The 27852-nt window shown below is 46.1% G+C and overlaps 1 protein-coding gene across 1 annotated transcript; it reads left to right on the top strand.

The window, feature by feature from the left end:
- Positions 1 to 1569: 1569 nt before the first annotated feature.
- On the top strand, positions 1570 to 27826 carry wee1 (WEE1 G2 checkpoint kinase). The gene is made up of 10 exons (XM_079583309.1): positions 1570 to 2037; positions 7103 to 7311; positions 9512 to 9578; positions 9670 to 9842; positions 13518 to 13786; positions 20515 to 20607; positions 20675 to 20760; positions 20838 to 21008; positions 25971 to 26116; positions 27669 to 27826. Exons 1-10 carry the CDS (start codon positions 1573 to 1575, stop codon positions 27823 to 27825), a joined length of 1836 nt encoding a protein of 611 aa, XP_079439435.1. The 5' UTR covers positions 1570 to 1572; the 3' UTR covers position 27826.
- The last annotated feature ends 26 nt before the right edge of the window (positions 27827 to 27852 follow it).

Raw genomic sequence — 27852 nt, 5'->3', positions numbered from 1 at the left:
AGTCGACTAAAACTAGACTAAAATCGAATTACATTTTCGTCAAAAGACTAAAACTAAATTAAAATATGTTGTAAAATGAACACTGGCGGTTTCTTTATCACGTACGTGTCACAAGATGATGTTTACGTCCCTTGAATGTGTAAAAAGCTGAATCTTGGATGTGTTTAGCGTTTATCTTAATTTATGCTAGATTAGAATAGTGTCGAATGTGGTGCATTTATGAAAGATAAGAAAATAATAGAATGTATGTATAGTAATATAATTTTGAGAACCTTTTCTTTACAGACGCATCTCGTCATAGAAGGGGGCGTGGCTTCGCCGAGGGGGGAAATAGAATCTTTAGGGAAACACAATTTTTCACTGTTTTTAGTCATTTTTTTGGCGAAATATAAACTCATTTATCGAATACAAATAAAGCTAAGTGTAAATCAGGTCCATATGGATGTTATTTCACAGCAGATTGTTCAGTGGAAGCGAAAAAACGGCAGTCGTAGCTAGCGCTAGCAAACGTTAGCATTAGCATTCTCCTTTATTTATGTGTTTATGGGCTGTTGAACCACTTTGCTCCTCCCCATGTCTTTGTGTCTTTATTTAGTAGAAAAATATATTCATAATTTTGTCGAAGTCGTTTTTGAATAACTAGAGAAAGTTTAGATTTTTCTCCAAATAGTTTTCCCCCTTAACTGTTTTCAAACATGACCATATATGGGCGATTCCAGAGGTGCGTCTGTATCTATTTTTCAGACTTTGCAATAAAATAATAATATTTGCTTATTACTTTTATTCACTAATTTGTCTCTACACATTAAGTCTCCAAAGGTCTGCACATTTATTCATGATTTCTAACGTAAACGTGTTGACAACAGCTGGAAACATCTGTCTGGTTCATAATTTGCGATGTTTTGAGGCCGATGCTAACGGCTATAGGAGAAATACATTGAGCTAAAGCTAATCTGAAAGTCTCCCGGGCTAGCTTGACTGCTAACGGTCCGCACGCGGGTCGAGCGCCGCTTCCCCGCTTCTCCTTTTTATCTCTGCGCTCGGGCCCCGCCCCGAAACCCCCGTTGAGCCCTCCCCCTTTTCAAACCCGCCAACCGCGCGCCGATTGGTTCCCCGGGCCGCACGTGACCAACGGTCGCGGGAAGCGCAGGTCCACGCGCTGCTCGGAGGGCGTCTTCATCTTAACTCCCACAACAACATCCCGGTTTACTCCGCTTTCCTCCGCTTCACGGACGCTTTATCCCCGGGGTTCGAGAGGATCGTCTGACCGGAGAACGACACCTGTCCGCGGGGGGACTTTACCGACTCCGTGTCAGCTTTTTGGCCGCGTTTGGGACGTGTTTGTGGGGGTGAGCAGTGCGGGCCGCGGCGGTTTGAGGGGCGTGTGGAAGTTTGCGAACATTTAACAGACTTTGGGCGCTTTTAAAAGTTGATTTTCCGTAGTTTTTGTTTGTTTTAAGTACGTTAACAGTCGGACCGGGGGTGAAGCCCGTTAGAGACGCGGCGGGTCTGGGTTCCGCTCTCGTTTTTCACGCTTTTTTTTGGCACTTTTCTCTTGACAAAGTGTCCGACATGTCGCGCTCCAGCCGCAGACCCGGCTCCGCGTCCCCGCAGTGCAAAGTCATCCGACAGAAGCTGCTCTTTTCCGGCAGCGACGGCGAGGACGAGCCCATCGACGACGTGAACAACAGCACGGGCGGAGAGTCGGGCTTCACGGAGATGGACTCCCCGGTGGCGGCGCGCAGGGAGGCGGCCTGCGCCCTGGACCAGTCCGGGGAGGACGTGGAGCTCTGGGGGGAAGAGGAGGAGGAGGAGGAGGATCTGAGCTTCGGCTCTTCTCCCGCACATCGGCAGTCCCCCACGGGCCGCCTGTTCTCCACATGCTCCCCCAGCCCCAGGAAGCCCCTGTCCCGGCTGTTCGGGGACTCTCCGGACGAGGGGGAACCGTCCAGCTCCCCCATCCCGGACTGTCCAGACACTCCCCCGCACAAAACCTTCAGGAAGCTGCGGCTGTTCGACACCCCGCACACGCCGAAGGTACGTGTGACCCCCCCAGGCTGAAACACCAGCTTCTCCTCTTTAAAACCACCTGTAAGTCCTTATATAATGTGAAGGAATGTGACTCTCAGCTGCAGGTTTGGCTTTTTAAAGGAGTTTATTTGACTTTATTCTGTTTAAATCATCGTTAAATCAGACCCTAGTGTGACCTGGTGTCTGTGATCGCAGGGTTAACATGTACAAGACCCCCCCGGACGTGTTTGTAGAGCTTTTAACCCCTTAACCCCCGCCTGAACCGAGCACATTTTCTCCAGTTTGGCTTTACCCCAATCCAAAAGCTTCTTAGGAAAAGAGGTGGGAAAATAGCGACAGAACTGAGATGAAAACAATGATGGAAATGTGACAAAAAAGTGAGAAAAGTTTGACAAAAAAGTGACAAAAAAATGACAATAAATATGACGACAAAAATGTGACAAAAAAACTACAAACATTTTTACAAAAATATGACTAAAAAAAGACAAAAAACGACAAAGTGACAAAAAATGACAAAAATGTGACAAAAAAAAGGACAAAAAACGACAAAAAAGTCACACAAAAAAGTGACCAAAAAATTACGAAAAAGTGACGAAAAAAAGACAAAAATATGACAAAAAATTACAAAAATAAATTAAAAAAAATGACCAAAAATGACAAATAAAAGTGACGAAAAAACGACAAAAATGTGACAAAAAAATGACAATAAATGTGACAAAAAATGACTACAAAAATACGAAAAAGTGATGAAAAAACGACAAAATTATGACCAAAAATGACAAAAAAATCACGAAAAAGTGACAAAAAAATGTGACAAAAAATTACAAAAACATGACACAAAAATGACAATAAATGTGACAAAAAAGTGACGAAAAAACGACAAAAATGTGACAAAAAGTTACAAAAATGAGTTGAATTGCCCCCCCCCCAAAAAAAGATGGAAAAAAATGTGATGACGTGAGGAAAAAGATCCATGTAGATGAGTTTTGTAGGTCTTTCAAATGAGGTGTTACAATGGCCTACAGGATTTGGGTAAAGCTGAACTGGAGTAAATGAGGTTAAACTACAGGATTAGCTGCTTTTACACCTGATACATCATGCTTTAGGAAGTATAGCACCAGTTACAGCCTGTTAAATCCCGTTTACAGAATAATGTACCTGCAGAAACACAAATATCGCTCAAACCTCTTGTCGATCACAGACGGGTCACATTCCGTCACATTAGATAAGGATTTAAAGCCACTAAACCTGACTTTTCCCCTGCTAATGGACTGGTTTTCCTTCTGTGTGTCGTAAACTCTGGCCTTTATGTGAAAGTGACCCTTTAAGTGACCCTTTAAGTGACCCTACAGTGGTGGAATGTGCCTGAAAGCGACACAAATGTTAGAAAAGAGTTGGGACTGGGCTGAGACTTTAATGTAGCGGCTCCGCTTTCATTGTTTGTGATCAGAGAATCAGGTTTAAGTGAATGAGCAGCTTCTTTAAAGGGTAAATCTGGAGGATGTTTGACCCGGATCACAGTCCTGACCTGATGAATGAAAACTGAGGAAACTGTAAGAGCTTAATGTTGCTAAACCATCGAAACACTTGATCACAGACACAGGTCACATGAGCACCTGGTTTTAACCTCTTACCCCCCGCCTGAACCATTCTGTCCTCTGTGGCTGTTATATAGGCCTGTGTAACACCTCATTTGAAAGCTAAGACCCACAAAACTGATCTTTTTCCTCACGTTGTTGCTGTGTTGTGTCGCCTTTTGTATGTTTTTTTTATTCTTTTTTTTATCTTTTCATTTTTTCATTTTTGTGACATTTTTGTTGAATTTTTGACACTTTTTTGTTAAAGTTGTGTCACTTTTTTATTGGGTTTTTGTCGTTTTTTTTTGATGAACTTTTGTCACTTTTTTGTCATTTTTGTTGAATTTTTGTCTTTTTTTTGTCACTTTTTTGTCATTTTTTGTCACTTTTTTGTTGAATTTTTGTCTTTTTTTTTTGAATTTTTGTCATTTTTTGTCACATTTTTGTTGAATTTTTGTCACTTTTTTGGTTGAATTTTTGTCGTTTTTTGGTTGAATTTTTGTCACTTTTTTGTCACTTTTTTGTCCTTTTTTGTTGAATTTTTGTCACTTTTTTGTCCTTTTTTGTTGAATTTTTGTCACTTTTTTGTCACATTTTTGTTGAATTTTTGTCACATTTTTCTCACATTTTTGTTGAACTTTTGTCACTTTTTTGTTGCGTTTACATCCTTGTTTCCTTCTCATTTTTTGCTGCTGTTGTGGTGCTTTTTTCCCCCAAGTAGCTTTCTGATTCGGGTAAAGCCGAACTGGAGAAAATGTGCTCTGTTCAGGCGGGAGTTAAGAAGTTAATGCAGTTTTAAACAGTATAAAGTGATACAGAGTCAGATATCCTCCCCCCGCCTTAAAGGAACAGTTCTGACCTGCGCTTTAGACGAGTTGATCCGTACCTGTCTGGTCTTTGTGGAAGAGCTCGGTCACTTCCAACTTCACCCCCGTTTGGAGCCATAGGAACACAGGTAGACCACACTAAGACCAGACAGGTACACATGAACTCGTCTAAGCTCTTCCTTGTGTCGTCACTGTTTGTCACTTGTTTCGTTGTGTTTTTGTCACATATTTGTTGCTTTTTCCTTCACTTTTTTGTCACATTTTTCCAACCTTCTTGTTTTGTTTCAGTCCTCGCTTATGCCTTGTTTCCTGGACAGAATGTGCTCGGTCAGAGGTTTGTAGGTCAGCTGCTGTTGCTTAAAAACGTAATCTGTCGGCTTGTCTTTAAAGGAGCAGCCGTTATTACGTGGCCCTTTATTAAACGTTAAAGGTCTGACGTCTGGGGCGGGCGGGGAGGTTTTCCGGGCGTTTAACTCTGTCCCGGGACATGTGGGACACTTATGCAACTCGCGCTCAGATCTGGGTCACTGGGTTAAACTCCAGGAATTTTTGAATGTTTGAACAGGACCGGCCCACAATGCAACGGCTGTAGGTGAAGCATGTCAGAGAGAACAGAACAGCGTGTCCCTGTGGGCGTCACTGGGACAGAACTTTAAACACGAGAATCCCCCGTGTGTCACTGAGCGTCTGCAGAGAGTTCAGTTCCATGACACAGATGTGAATATTAGTTCGGCTTTACCCAAACTACAGCCTACAGGGCAGAGTAACGGCTCATTTGAAAGCTACAAAATTGATTTAAATGGACGTTATCATGTTTTTGTTGTGGCTTTTTTGAGGCTCTTTTGTTGCGTTTTCATCACATTTTCGTCTGTTTTTGTCACTGTTTTAGTGCTTTGTTCAAGAGGCAGATTTGGGTAAAGCCAAACTGGAGAGCATGTGATCCTGTGGGGGTTAAAGGGGAGTTTAAATGTTAAAATGCTGTGTTTTCCACCCCCTACATGTTCCAGTGATGATGTAGAACGAGCCCAGGCGGCTCCGTCTCTCACAACAGAAACACAGACTCTCTGCATCGTCCACACCAGCTCATGGCACATTCCATCTCATCCCTTTAAATTCCTGATTTATTTTTAATTTTTATTTTTTACAAGATGAATATGACTCATTTTTATAACCAAAGGATGTTTCTTTTATTTTAATATCTTCATTTTTGACCTTGTAACAAACTGTTTTCTCACTAAGAGACATGTTTGACTTCTTGTTTCGATTCTTTTCTTTTTTGTGATTCATATTTGAAGCAGTTTTAAGGTTTGGGTTCAGGAACTCGCAGGAGAATCTGAGGCATCGTCTGTTCGGAAACGTCCAAATGTTTATTTGTCAGATTCACAAACTCCTGACCGACATCACGCTCATGTTCCTGAATCATCTCCACTTTCAGACGCCTTCATGAGGAGATGTTTTTATTTATTGGTTTATTTGGTCGGGACAGTGCATGTTAATGAACATACATGTGTCTCATGCATGTAAACGAGCCACACCGGATTACAGCCTTGGGCTGATTTCCATCCGTCGTCCCCCAGGCACACTCACAAACACACTCTCATTCATCCTGGCCTATTGTACATGTTATGTTTAGTGGTAGGGGAAACCGGAGTACCCGGAGGAAACCTACGCAGACACGGGGAGAACATGGAAACTCCACAGAAAGGCCCGTCCAGGTGGGAATCGAACCCGGACGCTGGGCTACCGAGCCGCTGAGTTCATCTGAGCTGAACAGACGACTCAGAGCTTTGGGACAGTTTTTGTTTCATGTAATTACAGAGAAATAAGAAACTAAGTAAGACCATAGATCTGTATAACGACCGTTACCATGGTTACCGCCTCAGTTTAAATCACGAGGCGACGTCATGTGACCGAAGCCTAATGACATAAAAGCTCATTTATCAGTGTGGGGGGTTGAAGAACTTTATTGTTATAACCACTGACCCCCCGCCCCCCCAGTATCATGATGATGAAGCTCCTACACGAGGTGTTTTGGTTTTAAAATGGCAGTAAAACACATGAGCCGGACCTGCTGCCAAACCTGGGTCTCATGGCTGAGCTCTGGGGTTATGAGGATTGTGTCACCTCACTGTGGCGTCCATTGTCCCTGACAGAGTCTCATGGCCGAGTCTCGTGGCCGAGTCTCGTGGCGTTTCCAAACTCACTCCTCGCTCTGTTTTGTTCGGTGTAAAACGATCCGACTTCTTTCAAATCTGTTCAGAAGAAGCTCACGTTTCTAAACGTTTCCAAACCGGGCGGCGGCGCCGGCGGCAGCTGCGAGTCCCGGACAAACGGTTTGAGACGCTCAGATTCAAGCCACGCCCACAGCAGCTTTTTGTTTCTGTGGCTTTAGACCTGAGGCTGCGGCAGGGGGTGTGGCCGAGAGGACGCCGTCATCCAAATATGGGCATTTCCTTTTAAACACTCATTTCTGTTCAAGCCCTGTGTCTGATTGTCTTTTAAATATCCAGATTTTCCATCGTCCCTGTGTTTCCTATTGTCTTTAGATTCAGAAAAGAGTTTGTTTAACCTGAGAATCTCATTCCTGTGACTTCCTGTCCCGGGTCTTTCACCTCCAGACCCTCCGTGTTTGTGATAGATACTAACGGTCCGTCTGTCTGTCCTCAGAGTCTCCTGTCCAGAGCCAGGACGTCGGCCGGATCATCCAATCGCAGGGTGGCGCTGTTCAAGAGCGACCAATCGGGGAAGGCGCTGACGGACAGCGCGCGGCGGCAGCAGACGCCGCTGGTGAACTTTAACCCCTTCACGCCGGACTCTCTGCTCATCCAGTCGGCCACGCAGCAGCGAGCCAATCGCAAGAGGGCGCACTGGAACGAGTGAGTTTTAAGACCCGCCCCCGATCTAAGAAACACACAACACGCCCGCACCTGATCGGCCGATATTTAGGGATTTTCTATATCGGATATCGGCCGATCTAACGCAGATAAACGCCGATATCTCCAGAATAATCGCCCACAAACATCGGTCTTGCACGGCGACACCAGCCTGAGAAAAACAGCCCGTGGTCCGGCGTCCTGGCCTAAATCTGAACCGTTAGTGACGCCTTGTTTAGTTTAGGCAAAAGGAGAGAGAGTGAATGTGGCCGACAGGAGAACCATGAGAACCCTGTACCTGCTCAGACGTTCTGAAGGTTCTGCTCCTGCTGCTGCTCTCGTCCCTCACACTGACTCAGGTCAAAGCCTGGGTTAGGTTAGGTTAGGTTAATTTATTTGTACCTGTGGGTAAATTCGTTTTGCAATTCTGAGAACTAGTCGACACATTAAACACATTATACAAAGATAAAACATCACATATTTAAATACAAAGCTTGTAAGTCTCCAGATACTAACAGGATGTGCCTCAGATACAACTGAAGTTTAAGCCACATGACAATAACAAAGATAAAAAGCCGTGTCAGGGGTGATTTGATCCCGACTTGTTCATAAAGGAAAGGGCAGCGGGAACAAAGCTTTTCTTTAAACGGTTCCTGTGGCTCATTGGCATCAGAAACCGACGCCCAGACGGAAGCATCGAAACTCTAACGGCAAAGGATGCTCAGTGTCTTTACGATGCTTCATGTCGTCCTCTCTAACTGTCACTCATGCAGAAAGTCCAAACTGGTCTGAGGCCCAGGACTTTACTGGACCACCTGACCAGCTGATTCAGGCCGTTTTTGTTTCTAACAGGGCAGCCTCGGCCCGGTACCGTTTGTTTGTTTCCATACTTCTACTTTAACGATACCGGTGCCTTAACAGGACTTATTTCGATGCTTGTGCTATTTTAATTAAGTTAAAATAATGTGTATATAAAGTATCGTTAAGGAGAAAGAAGTGTCTCCTGTGACTTCATTATTGAGCAGAATTCTCACTAAAGCGTTGATAAAAGAGAGTTCAGACGTTCTTCCCTCCTGAGCTCAGAGGCAGATCCACATCAGGACAGATTTACTAAAGATAAACTTTACTAAACTCACTGAGGCTGATCCACAAAGTGAAAGATCCTGACACAGTGAGAAGCGCTCACTCTGTCTCTGATACTTTACCAAAGCAGAGTGAGCGCTCACTTTACCCAGAGACCATCTCTGATCTGGAGTTTAGGAACAACAGCCGTGACTTCAGGCTCTGAGGCTAAAGCTAAAGACCATGTTTTTGTTTTGTTTTTTATTTATTAATATTTTTTGCCCATGTGTTTTTCTCTTTGTCTAAGAGTCTAGTTTCTTATCCAGTCCTGGTTTAGTCCTGGTTTAGTCCTGGTTTAGTCCTGGTTTAGTCCTGGTTTAGTCCTGGTTTAGTCCTGGTTTAGTCCTGGTTTAGTCCTGGTTTAGTCCTGGTTTAGCCCTGGTTTAGTCCTGGTTTGGTCCAGGTTTAGTCCTGGTTTAGTCCTGGTTTAGTCCTGGTTTAGTCCTGGTTTAGTCCTGGTTTAGTCCGGGTTTAGTCCTGGTTTAGCCCTGGTTTAGTCCTGGTTTAGTCCTGGTTTAGTCCTGGTTTAGTCCTGGTTTAGTCCGGGTTTAGACCTGGTTTAGTCCTGGTTTAGCCCTGGTTTAGTCCTGGTTTAGTCCTGGTTTAGTCCTGGTTTAGTCCTGGTTTAGTCCAGGTTTAGTCCTGGTTTAGCCCTGGTTTAGTCCTGGTTTAGACCTGGTTTAGACCTGGTTTAGACCTGGTTTAGTCCTGGTTTAGCCCTGGTTTAGTCCTGGTTTAGCCCTGGTTTAGTCCTGGTTTAGTCCTGGTTTAGACCTGGTTTAGACCTGGTTTAGTCCTGGTTTAGCCCTGGTTTAGTCCTGGTTTAGCCCTGGTTTAGTCCTGGTTTAGTCCTGGCTCAGACTGAAGTGTGAGTAAGTTAAGGCTTTATTTCGCTTTAAGAAACATGTGCGTTTGTGCTGAAGCTGCTCATGAGTTCAGGAGGATCATTTAGTGACGACACCGCCCCCTGCTGGAGCTTGTGGGTCGGTTCCCACTGCAGCCTCCGTCTGTATCGTGTTAGTGAAGTGTTTTAAATGCAGCTCCTCTTTCCTCCTGATTCTAAACGTTTCTGTTTCTGCAGCTCCTGTGGCGAGGACATGGAGCCGAGCGACGGCGAAGGAGACGAGGAGATCCTCCCGCCCCCCAAGGTCAGTCTCTCCTGAGGTTCACTCTGCGTTAGGTTCTCCCGCCTGAGGTTCCTCACGCCCTCAGAGCTTCATGGTCTCCTCTGTCTTGCAGCGCGTGACCATGATGGGCGGAGACATGTCGTCCCGTTACGCCTCCGAGTTCCTGGAGCTGGAGAAGATCGGCTGCGGCGAGTTCGGCGCCGTCTTCAAGTGCGTCAAGCGCTTAGACGGATGTATCTACGCCATCAAGAGGTCGAAGAAGCCGCTCGCCGGATCCATCGACGAGTGAGTCGCCGCCCCTTTCCTCTTCACGCTAAAGCTCTTCTTCCTCTTCAGGCCCTGCTCTGATTGGCTAAAGCTCTTCTTCCTCTTCAGGCCCTGCTCTGATTGGCTAAAGCTCTTCTTCCTCTTCAGGCCCTGCTCTGATTGGCTAAAGCTCTTCTTCCTCTTCAGGCCCTGCTCTGATTGGCTAAAGCTCTTCTTCCTCTTCACGCCCTGCTCTGATTGGCTAAAGCTCTTCTTCTCTTTATGCTCTGCTCTGATTGGCTAAAGCTCTTCTTCTCTTTACGCTCTGCTCTGATTGGTTAAAGCTCTTCTTCCTCTTCAGGCCCTGCTCTGATTGGCTAAAGCTCTTCTTCTCTTCAGGCCCTGCTCTGATTGGTTAAAGCTCTTCTTCCTCTTCAGGCCCTGCTCTGATTGGCTAAAGCTCTTCTTCCTCTTCAGGCCCTGCTCTGATTGGCTAAAGCTCTTCTTCCTCTTCAGGCCCTGCTCTGATTGGCTAAAGCTCTTCTTCCTCTTCACGCTCTGCTCTGATTGGCTAAAGCTCTTCTTCTCTCCACGCTCTGCTCTGATTGGCTAAAGCTCTTCTTCTCTCCACGCTCTGCTCTGATTGGCTAAAGCTCTTCTTCCTCTTCACGCTCTGCTCTGATTGGCTAAAGCTCTTCTTCTCTTCACGCCCTGCTCTGATTGGCTAAAGCTCTTCTTCCTCTTCACGCTCTGCTCTGATTGGCTAAAGCTCTTCTTCTCTTCACGCCCTGCTCTGATTGGCTAAAGCTCTTCTTCCTCTTCACGCTCTGCTCTGATTGGCTAAAGCTCCTTTCCTCTTCACGCCCTGCTCTGATTGGCTAAAGCTCTTCCTCTTCACGCCCTGCTCTGATTGGCTAAAGCTCTTCCTCTTCACGCCCTGCTCTGATTGGCTAAAGCTCTTCCTCTTCACGCCCTGCTCTGATTGGCTAAAGCTCTTCTTCTCTTCAGGCCCTGCTCTGATTGGCTAAAGCTCTTGTTCCTCTTCACGCCCTGCTCTGATTGGCTAAAGCTCTTCTTCCTCTTCACGCTCTGCTCTGATTGGCTAAAGCTCTTCTTCTCTTCAGGCCCTGCTCTGATTGGCTAAAGCTCTTCTTCTCTTCACGCTCTGCTCTGATTGGCTAAAGCTCTTCTTCCTCTTCACGCCCTGCTCTGATTGGTTAAAGCTCTTCTTCCTCTTCACGCTCTGCTCTGATTGGCTAAAGCTCTTCTTCCTCTTCACGCCCTGCTCTGATTGGCTAAAGCTCTTCTTCTCTTCACGCCCTGCTCTGATTGGTTAAAGCTCTTCTTCTCTTCAGGCCCTGCTCTGATTGGCTAAAGCTCTTCCTCGTCACGCCCTGCTCTGATTGGCTAAAGCTCTTCTTCCTCTTCACGCTCTGCTCTGATTGGCTAAAGCTCTTCTTCCTCTTCAGGCCCTGCTCTGATTGGCTAAAGCTCTTCTTCCTCTTCAGGCCCTGCTCTGATTGGCTAAAGCTCTTCTTCTCTTCAGGCCCTGCTCTGATTGGCTAAAGCTCTTCCTCTTCACGCCCTGCTCTGATTGGCTAAAGCTCTTCTTCCTCTTCAGGCCCTGCTCTGATTGGCTAAAGCTCTTCTTCTCTTCACGCCCTGCTCTGATTGGCTAAAGCTCTTCTTCTCTTCACGCTCTGCTCTGATTGGCTAAAGCTCTTCTTCTCTTCACGCCCTGCTCTGATTGGCTAAAGCTCTTCCTCTTCACGCCCTGCTCTGATTGGCTAAAGCTCTTCTTCTCTTCAGGCCCTGCTCTGATTGGCTAAAGCTCTTCTTCCTCTTCAGGCCCTGCTCTGATTGGCTAAAGCTCTTCTTCCTCTTCAGGCCCTGCTCTGATTGGCTAAAGCTCTTCTTCTCTTCACGCTCTGCTCTGATTGGCTAAAGCTCTTCTTCTCTTCACGCCCTGCTCTGATTGGCTAAAGCTCTTCTTCTCTTCACGCTCTGCTCTGATTGGCTAAAGCTCTTCTTCTCTTCAGGCCCTGCTCTGATTGGCTAAAGCTCTTCTTCCTCTTCAGGCCCTGCTCTGATTGGCTAAAGCTCTTCTTCTCTTCACGCCCTGCTCTGATTGGCTAAAGCTCTTCTTCTCTTCACGCCCTGCTCTGATTGGCTTAAGCTCTTCTTCTCTTCACGCCCTGCTCTGATTGGCTAAAGCTCCTTTCCTCTTCACGCCCTGCTCTGATTGGCTAAAGCTCTTCTTCCTCTTCAGGCCCTGCTCTGATTGGCTAAAGCTCTTCTTCCTCTTCAGGCCCTGCTCTGATTGGCTTAAGCTCTTCTTCCTCTTCACGCCCTGCTCTGATTGGCTAAAGCTCTTCTTCAGGCCCTGCTCTGATTGGCTAAAGCTCTTCTTCCTCTTCACGCTCTGCTCTGATTGGCTAAAGCTCTTCTTCCTCTTCAGGCCCTGCTCTGATTGGCTAAAGCTCTTCTTCCTCTTCAGGCCCTGCTCTGATTGGCTTAAGCTCTTCTTCTCTTCACGCCCTGCTCTGATTGGCTAAAGCTCTTCTTCCTCTTCAGGCCCTGCTCTGATTGGCTAAAGCTCTTCTTCCTCTTCACGCTCTGCTCTGATTGGCTAAAGCTCTTGTTCCTCTTCAGGCCCTGCTCTGATTGGCTAAAGCTCTTCTTCCTCTTCAGGCTCTGCTCTGATTGGCTAAAGCTCTTCTTCCTCGTCACGCCCTGCTCTGATTGGCTAAAGCTCTTCTTCTCTTCAGGCTCTGCTCTGATTGGCTAAAGCTCTTCTTCTCTTCACGCCCTGCTCTGATTGGCTAAAGCTCTTCTTCTCTTCAGGCCCTGCTCTGATTGGCTAAAGCTCTTCTTCTCTTCACGCCCTGCTCTGATTGGCTAAAGCTCTTCTTCTCTTCACGCCCTGCTCTGATTGGCTAAAGCTCTTCTTCTCTTCAGGCCCTGCTCTGATTGGCTAAAGCTCTTCTTCCTCTTCACGCCCGGCTCTGATTGGCTAAAGCTCTTCTTCCTCTTCACGCTCTGCTCTGATTGGCTAAAGCTCTTCTTCTTCTTCAGGCCCTGCTCTGATTGGCTAAAGCTCTTCTTCTCTTCAGGCCCTGCTCTGATTGGCTAAAGCTCTTCTTCAGGCCCTGCTCTGATTGGCTAAAGCTCTTCTTCCTCTTCAGGCCCTGCTCTGATTGGCTAAAGCTCTTCTTCCTCTTCAGGCCCTGCTCTGATTGGCTAAAGCTCTTCTTCTCTTCACGCCCTGCTCTGATTGGCTAACGCTCTTCTTCTCTCCAGGCCCTGCTCTGATTGGCTAAAGCTCTTCTTCCTCTTCACGCCCGGCTCTGATTGGCTAAAGCTCTTCTTCCTCTTCACGCTCTGCTCTGATTGGCTAAAGCTCTTCTTCTTCTTCAGGCCCTGCTCTGATTGGTTAAAGCTCTTGTTCCTCTTCACGCCCTGCTCTGATTGGCTAAAGCTCTTCTTCAGGCCCTGCTCTGATTGGCTAAAGCTCTTCTTCTCTTCAGGCCCTGCTCTGATTGGCTAAAGCTCTTCTTCAGGCCCTGCTCTGATTGGCTAAAGCTCTTCTTCCTCTTCAGGCCCTGCTCTGATTGGCTAAAGCTCTTCTTCCTCTTCAGGCCCTGCTCTGATTGGCTAAAGCTCTTCTTCTCTTCACGCCCTGCTCTGATTGGCTAACGCTCTTCTTCTCTCCAGGCAGAACGCCCTGCGGGAGGTGTACGCCCACGCCGTCCTGGGACAGCACCCCCATGTGGTGAGGTACTACAGCGCGTGGGCGGAGGACGACCACATGCTGATCCAGAACGAGTACTGTAACGGCGGCACGCTCTCCGACGCCATCACCGAGAACTACCGGCGCCTGGCGTTCCTGAGCGAGGCGGAGCTTAAAGAGCTGCTGCTGCAGGTGGCCCGCGGCCTGCGCTACGTGCACTCCACCGGCCTGGTGCACATGGACATCAAGCCCAGTGAGTCACACCTGAACATATCAGAAACATCTACACATACCAGAAACATCTCCACCGGCCTGGTGCACATGGACATCAAGCCCAGTGAGTCACACAGAAACATATCAGAAACATCTCCACCGGCCTGGTGCTCATGGACATCAAGCCCAGTGAGTAACACACCTAAACATATCAGAAACATCTCCACCGGCCTGGTGCTCATGGACATCAAGCCCAGTGAGTCACACAGAAACATATCAGAAACATCTCCACCGGCCTGGTGCTCATGGACATCAAGCCCAGTGAGTCACACAGAAACATATCAGAAACATCTCCACCGGCCTGGTGCTCATGGACATCAAGCCCAGTGAGTCGGGGCCAAACACGGCGACGTCAAGCACGAAAAACACATAACTGCAAATCATAAAGTTACGCTCTGTGATTGATAAATACCAAAGACACCACAATAGTGTTTCCTTAACTCTGTGAAAGGAGTGAAACAGCGCCCCCAATTTGATGCTGGTGGTCAAAAAGTGAACTGCGCCCATATTTACCTTTGAGAATGAATGGGAGAGAGTTAGTATTAACCACTACACACGCAGCACAAAAGTATGTCACTCTCTGGTGGGCCAACTTTGGGCACCCCTGATCTAAACATATCAGAAACATCTAAACATATCAGAAACATCTAAACATATCAGAAACATCTCCACCGGCCTGGTGCTCATGGACATCAAGCCCAGTGAGTCACACAGAAACATATCAGAAACATCTCCACCGGCCTGGTGCTCATGGACATCAAGCCCAGTGAGTCACACCTAAACATATCAGAAACATCTCCACCGGCCTGGTGCTCATGGACATCAAGCCCAGTGAGTCACACACCTAAACATATCAGAAACATCTCCACCGGCCTGGTGCTCATGGACATCAAGCCCAGTGAGTCACACAGAAACATATCAGAAACACCTCCACCGGCCTGGTGCACATGGACATCAAGCCCAGTGAGTCACACATATCAGAAACATCTCCACCGGCCTGGTGCTCATGGACATCAAGCCCAGTGAGTCACACAGAAACATCTACACACATCAGAAACATCTCCACCGGCCTGGTGCACATGGACATCAAGCCCAGTGAGTCACACAGAAACATATCAGAAACACCTCCACCGGCCTGGTGCACATGGACATCAAGCCCAGTGAGTCACACATATCAGAAACATCTCCACCGGCCTGGTGCACATGGACATCAAGCCCAGTGAGTCACACAGAAACATCTACACACATCAGAAACATCTCCACCGGCCTGGTGCACATGGACATCAAGCCCAGTGAGTCACACAGAAACATATCAGAAACACCTCCACCGGCCTGGTGCACATGGACATCAAGCCCAGTGAGTCACACATATCAGAAACATCTCCACCGGCCTGGTGCTCATGGACATCAAGCCCAGTGAGTCACACAGAAACATATCAGAAACACCTCCACCGGCCTGGTGCACATGGACATCAAGCCCAGTGAGTCACACATATCAGAAACATCTCCACCGGCCTGGTGCTCATGGACATCAAGCCCAGTGAGTCACACAGAAACATCTACACACATCAGAAACATCTCCACCGGCCTGGTGCACATGGACATCAAGCCCAGTGAGTCACACAGAAACATATCAGAAACATCTCCACCGGCCTGGTGCTCATGGACATCAAGCCCAGTGAGTCGGGGCCAAACACAGTGAAGTCAAGCACGAAAAACACATAACTGCAAATTATAAAGTTACTTTATTTTATTTGCTTCTAATGTTTCCGTGAGCCACATGTGCATTTGATTCTATCTATGCAAATAACATGCTGTATTAAAACAAATGGTAACTCTGGCAAAAGCCTAATTTTAGTAAAACATCAACCATTGTAGTAATTTAGTGCAAAATGTAAAAACACACCTGTATCTGCAGCTCCTACAGTGACTTTACCTCGTCCGCTCACTCAAAGAAAACGCCACATTAGATTATTTTGAAATGTCAGTTCAGCATCAGTTCTTTTATAAGTCACTTTTTAACATATACTGATGTTAATGTCAACGACCTTTGCAATAAAAGTTGTGAAACTGTGAAAGTTGATGCTAAAACGCTCTGTAATTGATAAACACTAAGACACCACAACAGTGTTTCCTTAACTTTGTGAAAGGAGAGAAACAGCGCCCCCAATTTGACGCTGGTGGCCAAAAGGTGTACTGCATCCATATTTACCTTTGAGAATGAATAGAAGAGAGTCAGTATTAACCACACCAGAACAAAAGTAGGTCACTCTGGTGGGCCAACTTTGGGCACCCCTGATCTGAACATATCAGAAACATCTGAACATATCAGAAACATCTGAACCTATCAGAAACATCTGAACCTATCAGAAACATCTGAACCTATCAGAAACATCTGAACCTATCAGAAACATCTGAACCTATCAGAAACATCTGAACCTATCAGAAACATCTAAACACATCAGAAACATCTAAACATATCAGAAACATCTAAACATATCAGAAACATCTAAACATATCAGAAACACCTAAACATATCAGAAACACCTAAGCATATCAGAAACATCTAAACATATCAGAAACATCTAAACATATCAGAAACATCTAAGCATATCAGAAACATCTAAACATATCAGAAACACCTAAGCATATCAGAAACATCTAAACATGTCAGAAACATCTAAACACATCAGAAACACCTAAACATATCAGAAACATCTAAACATATCAGAAACATCTAAACATGTCAGAAACATCTAAACATATCAGAAACATCTAAACATATCAGAAACACCTAAACATATCAGAAACATCTAAACATATCAGAAACATCTAAACATATCAGAAACATCTAAACACATCAGAAACACCTAAACATATCAGAAACATCTAAACATATCAGAAACATCTAAACATGTCAGAAACATCTAAACATATCAGAAACATCTAAACATATCAGAAACACCTAAACATATCAGAAACATCTAAACATATCAGAAACATCTAAACATATCAGAAACATCTACACATATCAGAAACATCTACACATATCAGAAACATCTACACATATCAGAAACATCTACACATATCAGAAACATCTCCACCGGCCTGGTGCACATGGACATCAAGCCCAGTGAGTCACACAGAAACATATCAGAAACATCTCCACCGGCCTGGTGCTCATGGACATCAAGCCTAGTGAGTAACAGAAACATCTACACATCTCAGAAACATCTCCACCGGCCTGGTGCACATGGACATCAAGCCCAGTGAGTCACACAGAAACATATCAGAAACACCTAAACATATCAGAAACATCTCCACCGGCCTGGTGCACATGGACATCAAGCCCAGTGAGTCACACAGAAACATATCAGAAACACCTAAACATATCAGAAACATCTCCACCGGCCTGGTGCACATGGACATCAAGCCCAGTGAGTCACACAGAAACATATCAGAAACATCTCCACCGGCCTGGTGCTCATGGACATCAAGCCCAGTGAGTCGGGGCCAAACACGGCGACGTCAAGCACGAAAAACACATAACTGCAAATCATAAAGTTACGCTCTGTGATTGATAAATACCAAAGACACCACAATAGTGTTTCCTTAACTCTGTGAAAGGAGTGAAACAGCGCCCCCAATTTGATGCTGGTGGTCAAAAAGTGAACTGCGCCCATATTTACCTTTGAGAATGAATGGGAGAGAGTTAGTATTAACCACTACACACGCAGCACAAAAGTATGTCACTCTCTGGTGGGCCAACTTTGGGCACCCCTGATCTAAACATATCAGAAACATCTAAACATATCAGAAACATCTAAACATATCAGAAACATCTCCACCGGCCTGGTGCTCATGGACATCAAGCCCAGTGAGTCACACAGAAACATATCAGAAACATCTCCACCGGCCTGGTGCTCATGGACATCAAGCCCAGTGAGTCACACACCTAAACATATCAGAAACATCTCCACCGGCCTGGTGCTCATGGACATCAAGCCCAGTGAGTCACACCTAAACATATCAGAAACATCTCCACCGGCCTGGTGCTCATGGACATCAAGCCCAGTGAGTCACACACCTAAACATATCAGAAACATCTCCACCGGCCTGGTGCTCATGGACATCAAGCCCAGTGAGTCACACAGAAACATATCAGAAACACCTCCACCGGCCTGGTGCACATGGACATCAAGCCCAGTGAGTCACACATATCAGAAACATCTCCACCGGCCTGGTGCACATGGACATCAAGCCCAGTGAGTCACACAGAAACATCTACACACATCAGAAACATCTCCACCGGCCTGGTGCACATGGACATCAAGCCCAGTGAGTCACACAGAAACATATCAGAAACACCTCCACCGGCCTGGTGCACATGGACATCAAGCCCAGTGAGTCACACATATCAGAAACATCTCCACCGGCCTGGTGCTCATGGACATCAAGCCCAGTGAGTCACACAGAAACATATCAGAAACACCTCCACCGGCCTGGTGCACATGGACATCAAGCCCAGTGAGTCACACATATCAGAAACATCTCCACCGGCCTGGTGCTCATGGACATCAAGCCCAGTGAGTCACACAGAAACATCTACACACATCAGAAACATCTCCACCGGCCTGGTGCACATGGACATCAAGCCCAGTGAGTCACACAGAAACATATCAGAAACATCTCCACCGGCCTGGTGCTCATGGACATCAAGCCCAGTGAGTCGGGGCCAAACACAGTGAAGTCAAGCACGAAAAACACATAACTGCAAATTATAAAGTTACTTTATTTTATTTGCTTCTAATGTTTCCGTGAGCCACATGTGCATTTGATTCTATCTATGCAAATAACATGCTGTATTAAAACAAATGGTAACTCTGGCAAAAGCCTAATTTTAGTAAAACATCAACCATTGTAGTAATTTAGTGCAAAATGTAAAAACACACCTGTATCTGCAGCTCCTACAGTGACTTTACCTCGTCCGCTCACTCAAAGAAAACGCCACATTAGATTATTTTGAAATGTCAGTTCAGCATCAGTTCTTTTATAAGTCACTTTTTAACATATACTGATGTTAATGTCAACGACCTTTGCAATAAAAGTTGTGAAACTGTGAAAGTTGATGCTAAAACGCTCTGTAATTGATAAACACTAAGACACCACAACAGTGTTTCCTTAACTTTGTGAAAGGAGAGAAACAGCGCCCCCAATTTGACGCTGGTGGCCAAAAGGTGTACTGCATCCATATTTACCTTTGAGAATGAATAGAAGAGAGTCAGTATTAACCACACCAGAACAAAAGTAGGTCACTCTGGTGGGCCAACTTTGGGCACCCCTGATCTGAACATATCAGAAACATCTGAACATATCAGAAACATCTGAACCTATCAGAAACATCTGAACCTATCAGAAACATCTGAACCTATCAGAAACATCTGAACCTATCAGAAACATCTGAACCTATCAGAAACATCTGAACCTATCAGAAACATCTAAACACATCAGAAACATCTAAACATATCAGAAACATCTAAACATATCAGAAACATCTAAACATATCAGAAACACCTAAACATATCAGAAACACCTAAGCATATCAGAAACATCTAAACATATCAGAAACATCTAAACATATCAGAAACATCTAAGCATATCAGAAACATCTAAACATATCAGAAACACCTAAGCATATCAGAAACATCTAAACATGTCAGAAACATCTAAACACATCAGAAACACCTAAACATATCAGAAACATCTAAACATATCAGAAACATCTAAACATGTCAGAAACATCTAAACATATCAGAAACATCTAAACATATCAGAAACACCTAAACATATCAGAAACATCTAAACATATCAGAAACATCTAAACATATCAGAAACATCTAAACACATCAGAAACACCTAAACATATCAGAAACATCTAAACATATCAGAAACATCTAAACACATCAGAAACACCTAAACATATCAGAAACATCTAAACACATCAGAAACATCTAAACATATCAGAAACATCTAAACATATCAGAAACATCTAAACATATCAGAAACATCTAAACATATCAGAAACATCTAAACATATCAGAAACATCTAAACATATCAGAAACATCTAAACACATCAGAAACATCTAAGCATATCAGAAACATCTAAACACATCAGAAACATCTAAACACATCAGAAACATCTAAACATATCAGAAACATCTAAACATATCAGAAACATCTAAACACATCAGAAACATCTAAACACATCAGAAACATCTAAACATATCAAAAACATCTAAACATATCAGAAACATCTAAACACATCAGAAACATCTAAACACATCAGAAACATCTAAACACATCAGAAACATCTAAACACATCAGAAACATCTAAACATATCAGAAACATCTAAACATATCAGAAACACCTAAGCATATCAGAAACACCTAAACATATCAGAAACATCTAAACATATCAGAAACATCTAAACATATCAGAAACATCTAAACATATCAGAAACATCTAAACATATCAGAAACATCTAAACATATCAGAAACATCTAAACATATCAGAAACATCTAAACACATCAGAAACATCTAAACACATCAGAAACATCTCCACCGGCCTGGTGCACATGGAGTAATTTCAGGTTTCAGGACAGATGTGCAGTTCCAGTTTCTAAACTTAAATCTGGCGTGTTTCAGGTAACATCTTCATTTCTCGTAAGTCCGTGTCGTCGTGTGAAGATCCTGACGAGGAGGACGGGCTCTTCTCCACCAGCGTGGTCTACAAGATCGGTGAGGAACGCTCTGAATGTTCTGTATTATCTCTGTGATGAAGCTAACGGGCGTGTGCTGTGATCAGGTGACCTGGGTCATGTGACGCGGGTCAATAACCCTCAGGTGGAGGAAGGAGACAGTCGATATCTGGCCAACGAGGTCCTGCAGGAGGTCAGTGCAGCTCCACCTCCAGCCTCAGGTCAGAGGGCCGGGTTTCTGACGGGTTTCTGACGTGTCTGTGCTTTCAGGATTACAGTAACTTATCCAAGGCCGACATCTTCGCTCTGGCGCTGACGGTGGTGAGCGCGTCGGGCGCCGAGCCGCTGCCCACCAACGGAGACAAGTGGCACGAGATCCGCCAGGGGAAGCTGCCCGCCGTGCCCCAGCTGCTGACGCCGGAGCTCACCGCGCTGCTCAAGGTGAGGAGACCACGGGGGGGTTTAGACTGAGGAGACCACGGGGGGTTCAGACTGAGGAGACCACGGGGGGTTCAGACTGAGGGGTTTCCTCCTGGAGCTTCAGTCTGAGGGGTTTCCTCCTGGAGCTTCAGTCTGAGGGGTTTCCTCTTAGAGCTTCAGACTGAGGGGTTTCCTCTTAGAGCTTCAGACTGAGGGGTTTCCTCCTGGAGCTTCAGACTGAGGGGTTTCCTCTTGGAGCTTCAGTCTGAGGGGTTTCCTCTTGGAGCTTCAGTCTGAGGGGTTTCCTCTTGGAGCTTCAGACTGAGGGGTTTCCTCTTGGAGCTTCAGTCTGAGGGGTTTCCTCTTGTAGCTTCAGACTGAGGGGTTTCCTCTTGGAGCTTTAGACTGAGGGGTTTCCTCTTGGAGCTTCAGTCTGAGGGGTTTCCTCTTGTAGCTTCAGACTGAGGGGTTTCCTCTTGTTGGAGCTTCAGTCTGAGGGGTTTCCTCTTGTTGGAGCTTCAGACTGAGGGGTTTCCTCTTGTTGGAGCTTCAGACTGAGGGGTTTCCTCTTGTTGGAGCTTCAGACTGAGGGGTTTCCTCTTGTTGGAGCTTCAGACTGAGGGGTTTCCTCTTAGAGCTTCAGACTGAGGGGTTTCCTCTTGGAGCTTTAGACTGAGGGGTTTCCTCTTGTTGGAGCTTCAGTCTGAGGGGTTTCCTCTTGTTGGAGCTTCAGACTGAGGGGTTTCCTCTTGTTGTAGCTTCAGACTGAGGGGTTTCCTCTTGTTGGAGCTTCAGACTGAGGGGTTTCCTCTTGTTGGAGCTTCAGACTGAGGGGTTTCCTCTTAGAGCTTCAGACTGAGGGGTTTCCTCTTAGAGCTTCAGACTGAGGGGTTTCCTCTTAGAGCTTCAGTCTGAGGGGTTTCCTCTTGTTGGAGCTTCAGACTGAGGGGTTTCCTCTTGTTGGAGCTTCAGACTGAGGGGTTTCCTCTTAGAGCTTCAGACTGAGGGGTTTCCTCTTAGAGCTTCAGTCTGAGGGGTTTCCTCTTGTTGGAGCTTCAGTCTGAGGGGTTTCCTCTTGTTGGAGCTTCAGACTGAGGGGTTTCCTCTTGTTGGAGCTTCAGACTGAGGGGTTTCCTCTTGTTGGAGCTTCAGACTGAGGGGTTTCCTCTTGTTGGAGCTTCAGACTGAGGGGTTTCCTCTTGTTGGAGCTTTAGACTGAGGGGTTTCCTCTTGGAGCTTCAGACTGAGGGGTTTCCTCTTGGAGCTTCAGACTGAGGGGTTTCCTCTTGTTGGAGCTTCAGTCTGAGGGGTTTCCTCTTGTTGGAGCTTCAGACTGAGGGGTTTCCTCTTGTTGGAGCTTCAGACTGAGGGGTTTCCTCTTAGAGCTTCAGACTGAGGGGTTTCCTCTTAGAGCTTCAGTCTGAGGGGTTTCCTCTTGTTGGAGCTTCAGTCTGAGGGGTTTCCTCTTGTTGGAGCTTCAGACTGAGGGGTTTCCTCTTGTTGGAGCTTCAGACTGAGGGGTTTCCTCTTAGAGCTTCAGACTGAGGGGTTTCCTCTTAGAGCTTCAGTCTGAGGGGTTTCCTCTTGTTGGAGCTTCAGTCTGAGGGGTTTCCTCTTGTTGGAGCTTCAGACTGAGGGGTTTCCTCTTGGAGCTTCAGACTGAGGGGTTTCCTCTTGGAGCTTCAGACTGAGGGGTTTCCTCTTGGAGCTTCAGACTGAGGGGTTTCCTCTTGGAGCTTCAGACTGAGGGGTTTCCTCCTGGAGCTTCAGTCTGAGGGGTTTCCTCTTGGAGCTTCAGACTGAGGGGTTTCCTCCTGGAGCTTCAGACTGAGGGGTTTCCTCGTGGAGCTTCAGACTGAGGGGTTTCCTCGTGGAGCTTCAGACTGAGGGGTTTCCTCGTGGAGCTTCAGACTGAGGGGTTTCCTCTTGTTGGAGCTTCAGTCTGAGGGTTTCCTCTTGTAGCTTCAGACTGAGGGGTTTCCTCTTGGAGCTTCAGACTGAGGGGTTTCCTCTTGTAGCTTCAGACTGAGGGGTTTCCTCTTGTAGCTTCAGACTGAGGGGTTTCCTCCTGGAGCTTCAGACTGAGGGGTTTCCTCTTGTTGGAGCTTCAGACTGAGGGGTTTCCTCTTGTAGCTTCAGACTGAGGGGTTTCCTCTTGTTGGAGCTTCAGACTGAGGGGTTTCCTCTTGTTGGAGCTTCAGACTGAGGGGTTTCCTCTTGTTGGAGCTTCAGTCTGAGGGGTTTCCTCTTGTTGGAGCTTCAGACTGAGGGGTTTCCTCCTGGAGCTTCAGTCTGAGGGGTTTCCTCTTGTTGGAGCTTTAGACTGAGGGGTTTCCTCCTGGAGCTTCAGACTGAGGGGTTTCCTCTTGGAGCTTCAGACTGAGGGGTTTCCTCTTGGAGCTTCAGACTGAGGGGTTTCCTCTTGTTGGAGCTTCAGTCTGAGGGGTTTCCTCTTGTTGGAGCTTCAGACTGAGGGGTTTCCTCTTGTTGGAGCTTCAGACTGAGGGGTTTCCTCTTGTTGGAGCTTCAGACTGAGGGGTTTCCTCTTGTTGGAGCTTCAGACTGAGGGGTTTCCTCTTGTTGGAGCTTCAGACTGAGGGGTTTCCTCTTAGAGCTTCAGACTGAGGGGTTTCCTCTTGGAGCTTTAGACTGAGGGGTTTCCTCTTGTTGGAGCTTCAGTCTGAGGGGTTTCCTCTTGTTGGAGCTTCAGACTGAGGGGTTTCCTCTTGTTGTAGCTTCAGACTGAGGGGTTTCCTCTTGTTGGAGCTTCAGACTGAGGGGTTTCCTCTTGTTGGAGCTTCAGACTGAGGGGTTTCCTCTTAGAGCTTCAGACTGAGGGGTTTCCTCTTAGAGCTTCAGTCTGAGGGGTTTCCTCTTGTTGGAGCTTCAGACTGAGGGGTTTCCTCTTGTTGGAGCTTCAGACTGAGGGGTTTCCTCTTAGAGCTTCAGTCTGAGGGGTTTCCTCTTGTTGGAGCTTCAGACTGAGGGGTTTCCTCTTGTTGGAGCTTCAGACTGAGGGGTTTCCTCTTGTTGGAGCTTCAGTCTGAGGGGTTTCCTCTTGTTGGAGCTTCAGACTGAGGGGTTTCCTCTTGTTGGAGCTTCAGACTGAGGGGTTTCCTCTTGTTGGAGCTTCAGACTGAGGGGTTTCCTCTTGTTGGAGCTTCAGACTGAGGGGTTTCCTCTTAGAGCTTCAGACTGAGGGGTTTCCTCTTAGAGCTTCAGTCTGAGGGGTTTCCTCTTGTTGGAGCTTCAGTCTGAGGGGTTTCCTCTTGTTGGAGCTTCAGACTGAGGGGTTTCCTCTTGTTGGAGCTTCAGACTGAGGGGTTTCCTCTTAGAGCTTCAGACTGAGGGGTTTCCTCTTAGAGCTTCAGTCTGAGGGGTTTCCTCTTGTTGGAGCTTCAGTCTGAGGGGTTTCCTCTTGTTGGAGCTTCAGACTGAGGGGTTTCCTCTTGGAGCTTCAGACTGAGGGGTTTCCTCTTGGAGCTTCAGACTGAGGGGTTTCCTCTTGGAGCTTCAGACTGAGGGGTTTCCTCTTGGAGCTTCAGACTGAGGGGTTTCCTCCTGGAGCTTCAGTCTGAGGGGTTTCCTCTTGGAGCTTCAGACTGAGGGGTTTCCTCCTGGAGCTTCAGACTGAGGGGTTTCCTCGTGGAGCTTCAGACTGAGGGGTTTCCTCGTGGAGCTTCAGACTGAGGGGTTTCCTCGTGGAGCTTCAGACTGAGGGGTTTCCTCTTGTTGGAGCTTCAGTCTGAGGGTTTCCTCTTGTAGCTTCAGACTGAGGGGTTTCCTCTTGGAGCTTCAGACTGAGGGGTTTCCTCTTGTAGCTTCAGACTGAGGGGTTTCCTCTTGTAGCTTCAGACTGAGGGGTTTCCTCCTGGAGCTTCAGACTGAGGGGTTTCCTCTTGTTGGAGCTTCAGACTGAGGGGTTTCCTCTTGTAGCTTCAGACTGAGGGGTTTCCTCTTGTTGGAGCTTCAGACTGAGGGGTTTCCTCTTGTTGGAGCTTCAGACTGAGGGGTTTCCTCTTGTTGGAGCTTCAGTCTGAGGGGTTTCCTCTTGTTGGAGCTTCAGACTGAGGGGTTTCCTCCTGGAGCTTCAGTCTGAGGGGTTTCCTCTTGTTGGAGCTTTAGACTGAGGGGTTTCCTCCTGGAGCTTCAGACTGAGGGGTTTCCTCTTAGAGCTTCAGACTGAGGGGTTTCCTCTTAGAGCTTCAGACTGAGGGGTTTCCTCTTGTTGGAGCTTCAGTCTGAGGGGTTTCCTCTTGGAGCTTCAGACTGAGGGGTTTCCTCTTGTTGGAGCTTCAGTCTGAGGGGTTTCCTCCTGGAGCTTCAGACTGAGGGGTTTCCTCGTGGAGCTTCAGACTGAGGGGTTTCCTCTTTGAGCTTCAGACTGAGGGGTTTCCTCGTGGAGCTTCAGACTGAGGGGTTTCCTCCTGGAGCTTCAGACTGAGGGGTTTCCTCCTGGAGCTTCAGTCTGAGGGGTTTCCTCTTGTTGGAGCTTCAGACTGAGGGGTTTCCTCCTGGAGCTTCAGACTGAGGGGTTTCCTCTTGTTGGAGCTTCAGTCTGAGGGGTTTCCTCCTGGAGCTTCAGGCTGAGGGGTTTCCTCCTGGAGCTTCAGACTGAGGGGTTTCCTCTTGGAGCTTCAGACTGAGGGGTTTCCTCCTGGAGCTTCAGACTGAGGGGTTTCCTCCTGGAGCTTCAGTCTGAGGGGTTTCCTCTTGTTGGAGCTTCAGACTGAGGGGTTTCCTCCTGGAGCTTCAGACTGAGGGGTTTCCTCTTGTTGGAGCTTCAGTCTGAGGGGTTTCCTCCTGGAGCTTCAGTCTGAGGGGTTTCCTCCTGGAGCTTTAGACTGAGGGGTTTCCTCTTAGAGCTTCAGTCTGAGGGGTTTCCTCCTGGAGCTTCAGACTGAGGGGTTTCCTCTTAGAGCTTCAGACTGAGGGGTTTCCTCCTGGAGCTTCCACAGTGTACTGACTGCCGTGTGCTTCCAGCTCATGATCCACCCTGACCCGGCGCGGCGACCTTCGACCTCGGAGCTGATGCGAGCGCCGGTGCTGCTGACGGCGGCGCGGATGGACGCGGATCAGCTGAGGGTGGAGCTGAACGCGGAGAAGTTCAAGAACGCACTACTGGAGAAGTACGTACTTATACTACTTATACTACTTATACTAGTGTAGGTTATCCTAGTGTAGTACCTGAGGCCGCCTGAGGGGGTGTTCTGCTGTTTCCAGTCCCACAGCACCATTTATATCTCACTACAATGATGACAAACCTTCTGTCTGTAAATGCAGTAAATTAGAATAACTGCCTTGTTTTAACCTCTTACCGCCCGCCTGAACCAAGTGCATTCTGTCCTCTGTGGCTGTTATATAGGCCTGTGTAGCACCTCATTTGAAAGCTAAGACCCACAAAACTGATCTTTTTCCTCGCGTTGTTGCTGTGTTGTTTCACCTTTTGTATGTTTTTTTGTTCTTTTTTTTCTTCCATTTTTTCATTTTTGTTAAATTTGTCTCATTTTTGTCAAATTTTTGTTGAATTTTTGTCACATTTTTGTCAAATTTTTGTTGAATTTTTGTCTCATTTTTGTCACATTTTTGTCAAATTTTTGTCACTTTTTTGTCGAATTTTTGTCGAATTTTTGTTGAATTTTTGTCACATTTTTGTTGAATTTTTGTCACATTTTTGTTGAATTTTTGTCACATTTTTGTCGAATTTTTGTCACATTTTTGTCACTTTTTTGTCGAATTTTTGTCACTTTTTTGTTGAATTTTTGTCACTTTTTGGTCGAATTTTTGTCGAATTTTTGTCACATTTTTGTCACTTTTTTGTCAAATTTTTGTCACTTTTTTGTCAAATTTTTGTCACTTTTTTGTCGAATTTTTGTCGAATTTTTGTTGAATTTTTGTCACATTTTTGTTGAATTTTTGTCACATTTTTGTCAAATTTTTGTCACTTTTTTGTCGAATTTTTGTCGAATTTTTGTTGAATTTTTGTTGAATTTTTGTCACATTTTTGTTGAATTTTTGTTACATTTTTGTTGAATTTTTGTTGAATTTTTGTTGAATTTTTGTCACTTTTTTGTCACATTTTTGTCGAATTTTTGTTGAATTTTTGTCACTTTTTTGTCGAATTTTTGTTGAATTTTTGTCACTTTTTTGTCGAATTTTTGTTGAATTTTTGTCACTTTTTTGTCTAATTTTTGTTGAATTTTTGTCACTTTTTTGTCGAATTTTTGTCGAATTTTTGTCACTTTTTTGTCTAATTTTTGTTGAATTTTTGTCACTTTTTTGTCACATTTTTGTCACATTTTTGTCGATTTTTTGTCACATTTTTGTCACATTTTTGTTGAATTTTTGTCGCGTTTACATCCTTGTTTTCTTCTCATTTTTTGTGGCTCTCTTGGTGCTTCTTTTGATTTGGGTAAAGCCAAACTGGAGAAAATGGCGTCCGTTCAGGCGGGAGTTAAGAGGTTAAAATGCTCTCTCAAAATGGCCGCCATCAGAGTTTTTACAGATGACTCAGAAACACGTGAATGTGCCAAGGCAACACTTCAGCCATGTTTTTAATGAGGGAGTGACAGAATAACAGGATGGAAAGCTTGCAGAATAAAGTCTGTAACGTGTCCCGGTTTGTTTAACGTGTCCCGGTTTGTTTAACGTGTTTGTTTAACGTGTCCCGGTTTGTCTCAGGGAGCTGAAAAAGGCCCAGTTGGCTCGAGCCGCGGCCGAGGAGAAGGTCCTGTCGACGGATCGAGTCCAGACCAGGTCGACGCTGCAAACGGCGCCGAGAAACAGCCGCCTGATCGGGAAGAAGATGAACCGCTCGGTCAGCCTCACCATCTACTGACCGGGACCTTCTACTGACCGGGACCTT

Source organism: Gobius niger, assembly GCF_951799975.1.
Source record: "Gobius niger genome assembly, contig: SCAFFOLD_54, whole genome shotgun sequence".
Lineage (NCBI taxonomy): Eukaryota > Metazoa > Chordata > Actinopteri > Gobiiformes > Gobiidae > Gobius > Gobius niger.
This window is presented reverse-complemented; position numbering and strand designations above follow the sequence as displayed.

What these genes read in the sequence shown, in the direction of transcription:
- wee1 (XM_079583309.1), top strand. Translation starts at nt 1,573, where the DNA reads ATGTCGCGCTCCAGCCGCAGACCCGGCTCCGCGTCCCCGCAGTGCAAA. An exon ending in AGATCCTCCCGCCCCCCAAG is followed by an intron (nt 9,579 to 9,669) that starts GTCAGTCTCTCC and finishes TCTGTCTTGCAG; the next exon opens with CGCGTGACCATGATGGGCGG. An exon ending in CAGCGTGGTCTACAAGATCG is followed by an intron (nt 20,608 to 20,674) that starts GTGAGGAACGCT and finishes TGCTGTGATCAG; the next exon opens with GTGACCTGGGTCATGTGACG.